Source organism: Telmatherina bonti, assembly GCF_933228915.1.
Source record: "Telmatherina bonti genome assembly, chromosome: 23".
Taxonomy (NCBI): Eukaryota; Metazoa; Chordata; class Actinopteri; order Atheriniformes; family Telmatherinidae; genus Telmatherina; species Telmatherina bonti.
In genome coordinates, this window is record NC_136632.1 from 6,886,260 (window position 1) to 6,896,320 (window position 10,061).

The following is a 10,061-nucleotide window of genomic DNA, read 5'->3' on the forward strand; positions in this document are numbered from 1 at the left end:
TACTGTTTATTTATGTCAAAATATGCTGCCATTAAAATCCTTTTGTTTGCAGACCCTTTTCTTAGACTCATCATGTTTTCTGTAAACATGTTACCTATTTAGCTCAGTGCTTAAAAACTGTACTTGTTTTGTGAATACTATTAATCTTTTACCAGCTCATGTTTCTTTTCAAACATGAATTAAAAATGATAAATTATAAATGATTTTTTTGTTTGTTTGTTTTTTTTTAAAAGACTGGTTTGTGTTCACAAATGAAGAACAGACCATAAATAATAAAACATTTGAGAACTTAAATTTTCAGGCTTTGTAGTAAAATGATGTTTTTTTCTCCCTGGAGGTTGTTAGTATTTATTTGGATTTGTATTGTTAGTAATGAATGAGAATAGGTACATAGTTGCATTTTCCCTTTTTTGACCACATAGGGCCACCAGAGGCTGCTTTCAGCACTAACAGGATTGTTTAAGGAACATTAGAGGATCTAGAATTTGCCATTGAGACTGCATGAGAAATACATGATCACAGTAACGTCAAAAATGTGCTGTGACAGAATAGGAAAAAGAAATCCCCTAGCTTTGCATTTTACCCTGTTTATGTCATACTTCACCAGGGGTATAGTCCAGAGTATACGCGGGTAGACAGAGTATACCCACTTCTCTTTCAGTCAGTGTTAAGTATACCCACTTCTAGATCCCCTGAGGTGCTGCTTTTACAGTTACAAACGTCCCTATACACACGTATCTACGTTGTCCAGAAGCTCAGGTTACCTTTGCTACAAAGGTGCAGTTAGTCATCAGCTGCTTTAACATTAGCCTGAGCATAAACAAAATAAAGCTATATGTATATATGTCTATGAGCCTGTCTCTCACTAGTCTATGTGCCAGTATTGGTTTAGTCATTTCATAACTCTTCCTCCCTGAAACAGAAGAGCAAAACTTATGTGACAATTAGTAAATATACTGATGGATTTTTTAAGTACATTTCACTTTTTCTGAAACATCACTTTTCTGTGCTACTGTTTTATCTATTTTTAAAACAAGGACAAAAAAATAAAAGTATATCCATTTGATGAACTACTACACCATTGCTCTACACTCCCTACCTCTTAAAATGCTTAATTAAACGTTATTTCAGATACTTTAAGAGCAAACACAGCAGTGCATATAAAAAAGGAGAAAAGCAGCCCTGGTGTAATCGTAACAAGTGAATGAGGTTATATTTCTATCAATTATGTTTGTACATTTTGTACTGGCAGTATCCAAAACTTTACGCCCCTCTGCTCAACACTTCTATTCAGGTAAACATAACAGAAGTTAAAAAAGATATCAAGTAAAATATGAAAAAAGTTTTCATAACATGAACATTTTTGTTTATTTTTACATTTAAAAAATAAAACATCAAAGTTTGCGCTTCCTGGGGAATTTCAGCTCCCTGAGTTTAATTCCCTTGTTACAGCTTTGGTTTTAAAAGTCCACATTAGGAGATGATGATGATGATGACTCTTCAAACCTGCATCAGGTTGTCATATAACCCATGTTATTATCCTATAATGCCATTATTAAGAAACAGTAGTTAAGAGGAATACTAAAGGATAACCTGAAAAATGAGCCAAAACGCCCACAAGAGACCATCTCAAAAGCTGGAGGTTTTGTCACCACAAACATCTAATTTACAGAACTGAGCAAAGTTTTTGAGCCAACATTCATTTCCTTTATATACTGCCAGGAAAAAGGAGAAACATTTTTTAAGAAACATCCATGGACTTATGTGGAAGTTTGGTGAGTTTTTATGATTCTCAGAAGTCAATATTAAACCTACAACTTGACTCTTCAACAGTTTGACCCCATCTTTGACAAACCCTCTTGTATCTTTTTGTAAGTTGCCTTCAGGAATTGCTCTCCAGACTTTTTGAAGCACTTTCCAAAGCTCTTTGTTTGGATGTTTCTGCTTTTTGTTCTGTCCAGATGATCCCAAACTGCTTCAGGAACACTGAGGTCCAGGCTCTAAAGGAGGTTTAATTTCTCCACAAGACTTGTTGCCACAGATTTTCAGGCCAGTGCTTGTGTGGTGTGACTTACCTCAGCATTTTCTCCTAGTTTCCCTTCCGCCTGAATGGCTTCATGGACGCATCTCCCAGATCTTGTGTCAGGTCCTCACTTTGTTTTCCTTTTCTTAAGGGCATAATTTTCATATATCTGTTGTCCTTTATGCTGGAAATTTCTTCTTCTGTCCTTCACTTGTCCTCTATGTCTCCTAAATCTTTCAAGGACACAGTACCATGTGTCAGATATGCCAGGTTAGAGCACCTTCATGGTCGACAAATTCTATTACAAGTGACATTCTTGGCTACATTTTGGGCTGTACTTGGAGAGTTTTCTGTCTTTTTATTATTAGTATTATTATGTATGAAAAATAATACTTAATAATACTATTATTACATATTAATAATATGTAATAATACTCCCAACCTGATCAGTAGGAAGTCACTTTAGCCGTCTGAGACATAAATTATTAATAAAAAATATTCTACAGACATGTACAGAAACTTTCCTTTCTCTTTAATATTATCTGACTTTTTGTTTTGTTTGTTTATGTAATCTATTCTATGGAAGTATTGATAAAATACATTGTCATACTTATAAAATAGAAACATTCTATAAACTGACTATCATCATTTTCTCGTCCTGTTTATCTAGATAAACTTGTAATTATGTGCTTGTATAAATATTATATTAGTTTATTGAGTGGCAGTGTGTTGCTTGACTCTACTAATGTCCACTGAAGTGGCAACATTTTAAATATACCATCCCCAAATGAATATAAAAGAAAAACAGCCTGTAAGTGTGTGTCTGCTGTGAACATGGTGAATCAAGTGTATTGTAAACGTAAATGTAAGTTTTAAGTTGAGTTTAGTTTCATGCTGCCATCTTGACCAGGATCCCTTTGCATTTCAAAGGAAATTTTCTAGCTAAATAAAGGGAATAAAATTAAATTAAAAATACTCTATTAATCCCCAAAGGGAAATTCAATATTGTAGTAAATAATAATTAACTTGAGGATAAATAAAGGATAATAAAATAGAGGATAAAAATAATAAATTCATAATAAAAATAGAGGATAAATGTCATGTTTTTGCCACCCTGATCTCCTGGCGCTCATCATTGGTAACTCGATCCACCTGCTGGCTTCCTAATTGCCTCTGCTACCTCATTCAGTTCACCTGGTTTCCTTTTCTCTCACTGCCTACTTAAGCTCCCTCCAATCCTTCCTTTTCTGCCAGATAATAATCAGACCTATGTCTAGTTTTGTTCCAGCGGTCTACGGATTGTTCCTCAGTTGCCGACCTTCTGCTTTATGCCCCTGGATTACCCTCCTTGCCTTGCCCTCGACGGACACCGCAACTTTTCGGATCTTCTGGTTACCGACCCTGCCTGTCTTTGGATCTCTGAGCCTTGTCTTTGCCTGGACGAGTATTTTGCCATCCTGTTCACCTCCCAGCTGTTGCCTGGTTTCTTCTGCAGACCATTCCCCCGGACTGATCTTCTGTTCATACTCCTCCACCAATAAACTGGTCATTTGTCCAGAACTCCCTGTGTGTGGCTGTATTAAGGATCCTCAGGGTAACTCATTACAATAAATAAAGGGAATAAAATGTACTTGAAAAAATATTATGTTTCCATTTAAACGCGGGTTTACTTTGTACTGCTGGCGTGTTTGAAAAGGATTAAACATTATCAGTCATAACTAATTATTTACTGCTGTTTATTATGATCAAAACAGAAAAAAATCCACATGTTTAAGCCTTTAAATGACTAAATGAGCCCAGACAGAAGACAGAAAGGGAACTCAGGATGTTAACTGTTGTTTTTCATAAGCCTGCCTACGGGGTGTTGCTTTTGGGGAAGAGGTGACTGGATACAGTATCAGCTTGCTGCTAGAAGCCAAGTTCATTCTGGTTAACACTTTTCCACGTGACCGACGAGCTCAGACATCAAAGAGCAGCACGAGACATCTCTGTTCCTGGATCAGCGCGACAAAACTAGATTTACTTATTTTCTTTATCTTTACTTTACATCCGACAGGTTTTCCGGGGGTTCTGTGTAAAATCCACGCTGAGATGTTTTGGTTGAGGCAGGGAGTGTGTTTCCTGCCAGTCTTTTTGGTCATCTGGTCCTCGTGCACTTTCATTATCTCCTACCTGATAGCACTTTTCAGACATGACGTCGATATCGTTCCATACATCAGGTAAGTTGTTGACACGCGTGGAAAAACAAACAAAAAAAAAAAAAAACCCGCGTGTTTTTTTGTTTTTTTTTTCTGACTGATTCTTTTAGTTTCGTTTTCTTCTCTTCACCTTGTGCTGGTCGGACTCCAGCTGCGCTCCAGTTGTTTCTACACTTTTCTCGCTTCTGTCTTTACTGATGAGACTCATGTTTTCAGTGGTTGGTTCTGACGTTGCAACTTTAAAATAAACCAACTTTTAATAGAAAGTTTTTCTGACAGGAAAGAATATTAAGAATAATGTATAAAGTAGGCTACAGAGAACACACACACAAATTTTTTTTGTCTACTTTATTAAAGATAAAGGATTTGGTTGAGTTACAAACAACAATATAAGGTATAAAGGAAAGTACAAAACCTTATTTAGTTGTTAGAAAAGTAGTTTGAAGTGGAAGGAGAGAGCTGTAGATGATGGCTGGATTTTAAACACAAACTCATTTAACCATTAAACAAATGTGTGCTTCTGTTGCAGACGTTAAATTATGCAATTCATTGAATGTGAATCTGAAAACTTGTACAAGTTTTATTTTGCTTGAGAAAATGTTTTTAATAGGGGAAATTTAGTTGCTATCTTTCAGAACATGACTAGAAAGCATAACTTTTGTTGTTTCCCTCTGTTTTGTGTGTTTGTGATGTAATGTTTGGCACTAAAAGTGATGTATTAAGAGAGGTTTTTCTTCTACTTGCTCCTTTTCATTTGTGTTGTAATGAATAGGGGCAAAAGATGTGAACAAATTATTTTGTTGAATTATTTACTGAATTATTTTCAGTGACATCTTCTGAATATCTGTCCTAGCACGTTGATCTTTCTTTTTTTCCAAGTGACACAGGTGCAAACCCCCCAGAAAGCTGCATTTTTGGGCTGATGACCTTCATCTCTGCATGTGCAGGTAGACTTCTCAGAAGTGACATTTGGAATATCAGCTCTGCTTTCTTATGCAACTTTGCTCCTTCAGAAACTTTCCCATGTTTCCCCATTTATGAAGAAAAGGGAAGCATGCTTTACAGAAAATGAAGAAAGAAAGAGTCATGAGTGCTTGAAGTTTGTGGTCGACTGACTGTGACTTGTGTGCAGGCACAGCCACCATCTATGCCAGATACAAGTTTGTGGAGAAGCTGACAGAGGAAACCGGCCTGGTGAGACCATGTCTCAATAAAGTCACGCTTTGCTTTGGAATGCTCTCCTGTTTGGGAATGTGCATTGTTGCTACTTTCCAGGTGTGTCCTCACGTACCCAGTTGTGCACATGTAAATCACATAAAACACCATTTTTTGTGATTTTTTAAAAAAAAAGCTGTCTGTATTTTTGCCTACAGGAAACAGCGGTGACACCAGTCCACGATTTGGGAGCTCTGATGTTTTTTGTCTCTGGCATCGTCTACATGATTTTCCAGTCCGTCATATCATTCCGTGCATATCCATATGGGTCCTCTAAGTATGTGTGTCAAGCCCGTCTGGTCGTCGCTATCATTGCTGCTGTTGCATTATTTCCCAGTATCCTTTCCCAGTGGTCAAACCTGTTTAGTCTGATTTTTCTCAGTGATTTTATCTCATGTTATTGTGTTATTAATACATCAAAGGGTAGAAATTTTTATTAACTCACAACTCAGCTGTCATCTGTGCTTTTTTTGTGACACAAACCACCCTGCATAGACATGCGGAAGACAAGGTGAGCTCCATGTTGATATTCTCTGAGTGGCTGCCTTCTTCATGCTGAAAATGTCTTCACCTTGTAGTAATATTAGGAATTTTCTTTCAGTTTTTCACCAGTGAGAACTCAAAATAAAGGGGAATAGAGAGAAATAGAACTCTATTACTCCAACAAAGTTTCACAAACTGAATCTCCTCTATAGCCCAACATGTTTTGGATAACTATTGGTTAGCTTTTTCACTTTAACCCCTTCATCATTTAGAGCTAATACTGTACTGCTTGTCTTCACATGAGGTCACAGTTGCCTCATAAGTAAAGACGTAAAGCATCATTTATACTCTCTTTACATACATAAATAGGTACAAACACATCCCATGCTTTACTTTAGTATCGTTTAGGTAACACATCCACTAGGGGGCAGTGCAGAGCACAGAGTTCGTTTCTGAGTTCTCCACAGTAGAGGAAATAATGACAAAGCACATTTTCAGAAATAGACGGGGTTTTCCACAGACTGTGTAAAGATGGATGGAGTCACTGTGATGTCACCTGTAGGTTTTTAAAGAGCTGAATTGAAGGTCAGTGGGCGGTTTCCATTGTCGCCATCTTGGCAGCATCACATGTGGTATCTCTCCCGGAAGTTACAAAAGAGGTAGAGTTGGGGAGGGGGCTGTGAACGTTGGGGTGGATGTTTGACGTCTGTCAAACTATGACCAGGCTGTAGCTAAGAGCTAACTGAGCTAACCTGGTGATAACCAGCTAGCGGAGGTAGGCGGGCTAAAGCTAAGTCATGTTAGTCGTCTAAAAACTGCGGTTTTTCTACACTCTTCCTTCTTGCAGCGGGATATCGATTACCTGTCAATCAAAAGGACACGCCCCAAATTATGCTAAATTTTGAGATGAAATTGGGTATAAATGGATTAGTTATATAAAAAAAATACTCCCCCCCCCACAGTTGTCAATAAACCTAAAATGGATTTCTGAACCAGGCTATATATACGTTTATTTCTGCTGTAAACATGTTTATTTCTGCTGTGAAGTTGGTCGTTTTAACATGGGAGTCTATGGGGATTTGTTCTGTTTTGGAGCCCCTAGTGGATGAAGGGGGAACTGCAGTTTTATACACTTCAGCATAGGCTTCACTTCTAACTGCCAGAGATTGCTGCTTGGATGCCACTTTGGGTGGTTTCTGCACCTTCTTCTCTCCTTTCGCTGACTGCACTTGAGCCGTAATGTGAAACACTGCCCCCTGTGGAATCCGATGGTACTGCTTTGTTTGCTGCAACAGAGCATGTGTTCACAAATTCTCTGAAAATGGACCAAAGTACGTATGGAAAGAATGTAGAAGTTAAGCAGAAGGCTCTGTCCATATGTACATTTAACATGAAGCAGAATTCAGGCTTAACATCAAGTGGTGGTCAGCTTAGCTCAGATCAGAGAAAGGCTGATGAATGCTTAAACGCGTTGCGTTTTCTTTTATTTTGGTTGTCGTAATTGTTGAATTTGCAAAGTACTCCAGGGTGTCTTGTTGAGATGGTAAAAGAAGTACAAGCCAAAGATTTTACAGAAAGATGGTGAGAAAACTGGCTTGTTAACTTTTCATCAAGATGAAATGAAACCAAGACACAACTCGCTCGAGTCAGAGATTCTTTCTCATAATTACTTCCCTGCAGTTTCTTAGTCCTTCTGGTAGTTTCTGCTTTTTGTGGGAGAATAAGAATTGTTATTTTACTTCTCTAAGCAAAAGTCTAACAACATTTGTTGAGCTCAGCTAATTTTAACCGGAGTGATTGTTTTCTTTTAATTCACCTGGATGGCCACACAACCTCACAGGGTGGGCTCCTACTAGACTACTAGACTACTAGACTTAATGTCCTGACGGAGCAAAACAACCAGTTGTAGTCTGTTTGCACAAACCACAAATAGCATCGATGCTTTAAATACAACAAAATGCATACTTCCAGGAGCAGATTTGAAGATCTGTCTTCATCCATTCATGCACAATGATGTTATAGATGTTACATGTAATTTGGGATGTAGTTTTTCCTTGTTTTCATCGACTTAAAGCTCAGCTGACCCAACAGATAGTTTTACATGTCAAGTTATTTTTTTCTATAATTCAAAGATTTAATCTGTAGCTCAACTTTTTTTTAAGTAACTAGTGTCTTGACTTCCATCATAATGAGGAACAGGCAACTCCAGTCCTTAATGGCCATTATTCTGCAGATATGGGATGTTTCCCTGCTCCAACACACCTGATTCAAATTAAATGGATCCAGCAGCTTATTGTGAAGTTCTGCACACAGAAACATCTGAAATCTGAAGGAAAGTGGCCATCGACGACTGGAGTTGCCCTTTTCTAATCTACTTTGTACAACATTTATTGTTTTGGTGTGTTCGCTCATCACTTTGTTCACCAGAAAGCTGCAAAAGTCGCATGTGAACACATGCAGTCGTATTTGTTTCCCTCATCCAGGACTACCCCTTCTACGTAGCCAGCGCCGTCTCTGAGTGGATCGTTGCCTTCAGCTTTGTGTGCTTCTTTCTCACCTACATTGATGACTTTAAAGTGAGTATCAAACCCCTTAAATCGCTGTAATCTTCTTATTTTATTTTTATTTTACTAAAATCTTCCATTTTCATTTCCCACAGATGTTTACCTTGAAAGTGACAACAGAATGTGCCGAGCAGCGCTGAACCTTCACCAGCAAATTTGGGAAGATGTAAATTCCATTTGCTAAATATTTATCACACAAGCTTTTTTTATACATCAAATTTGAATACAGATTTTTTTATATGCATATTTATGCCTTTTGTACAACTCGCTGTCGAGTGTGAGTATTTGACGAAAAAGCTGACCGCAGCCTGTTATGTTTTATACCAACTATTTACAAGTGTTTGCTGTGTTCAAACGTCACTTTGCACTTTGGCCGACTATTGCCACACCAGCGTCACACATTCTGTAAAACCTGTGACCACTAATAAGAGAAGTTCATCAAAAAGTGAACACATGATCGCTGTCCAAAAGGGTTTTGTGTTGGTGCTTACGTCATGCAGACAAGAAGACAAACTTTCCTTTCATTATTCAGGTGCTTGCAGCTCATTAATGGAAGTTTTCACCTTCCAGATTGGTTGCATTTACATCAACTCTGTGTTAACAAATGAGGGAGAAAAACGTTTTCTGGTACTTGCTGCCTGCTGCTCATGTCCTAAATGGTACCAGCTGACCTCAGCGTGGGGTTTTACCGCGCAGCTACACACATGGGAATTTTCTTGTGTTCCTCAGCTCCTGCAATGGTCATTAGGCTCGCAGGAGTAAAGCTTTTCAGCACAACAGTCTAATTTAATTTCACTAACGAAATAAACTAGCATTGAAGGCAGTTTGAGTTGTATGCTTTAGACATCCTCTGTCTCTTAATCCAAATTAACTTTGACCCTTATGGGCAAACCATCTACTTGCAACCAAGTATCACATGACTTTAAATCAAGTTTCCAGTTTCCAGTGATGACTAGTCCTGAAAAGGTACAAGGTGTAAAACAGCACCTTAATTCTCATAATTATCTAAACACATGCTAAATATACTTAAATGTTTATGGTCTATCAACCCACTGGACAAGATCATAGGAGCAGAGCTGCAGCTGCTAAATGGCTATGATGCGGAACTCCAAGGTGATCTAGAAGGGCTTACAGGAAGGCAATAATGAGCCTTTAATAGAGCCATTAGTTCGCAGAAAATAGTCCCAGAATGCACTTGGTTACCCTTTTATTTACGCTGCTGATTTTACAGCTAAAGCCTCAAAGGAAGAAGCTGTGCAGTCCTCTGAGAGGAGTTTGTTTAATTTAAATCACTTGACACAAGGGAACATAATTAAATATTGTCAGAATTTTTTTCCTAAGAGGAAAAAGAGACTGAACATGTTTTGTTTGAGATATATGAGCGACAGCAAGTTGATGGTGTGCGTTAAGTGTTACTAGTGTTGAAATGATCAACGTTAAAAATCTTATTCATAGATGAAATGTTCTATGGCAACACAAGCTGCGTTTCCATTATACTTTTTTTTTTTTTTTTTTTAACAAAATAAAAGCAAATTTTTTTTTTTTTATACAAAATAAAAGCGATATTTGTAAGTTTCA

The 10,061-nt window shown here is 37.7% G+C and overlaps 1 protein-coding gene across 1 annotated transcript; it reads left to right on the plus strand.

Annotated features, from left to right (window-relative positions):
- Positions 1-4,114: 4,114 nt before the first annotated feature.
- dram1 (DNA-damage regulated autophagy modulator 1) lies at positions 4,115-8,623 on the plus strand (the record flags this gene model as incomplete). The annotated part of the gene is made up of 7 exons (XM_079263117.1): positions 4,115-4,242; positions 5,101-5,168; positions 5,354-5,496; positions 5,595-5,772; positions 5,889-5,947; positions 8,403-8,495; positions 8,579-8,623. The coding sequence occupies 7 exons, from the start codon at positions 4,115-4,117 to the stop codon at positions 8,621-8,623; spliced, it is 714 nt and encodes a 237-aa protein (XP_079119243.1).
- Positions 8,624-10,061: the final 1,438 nt, after the last annotated feature.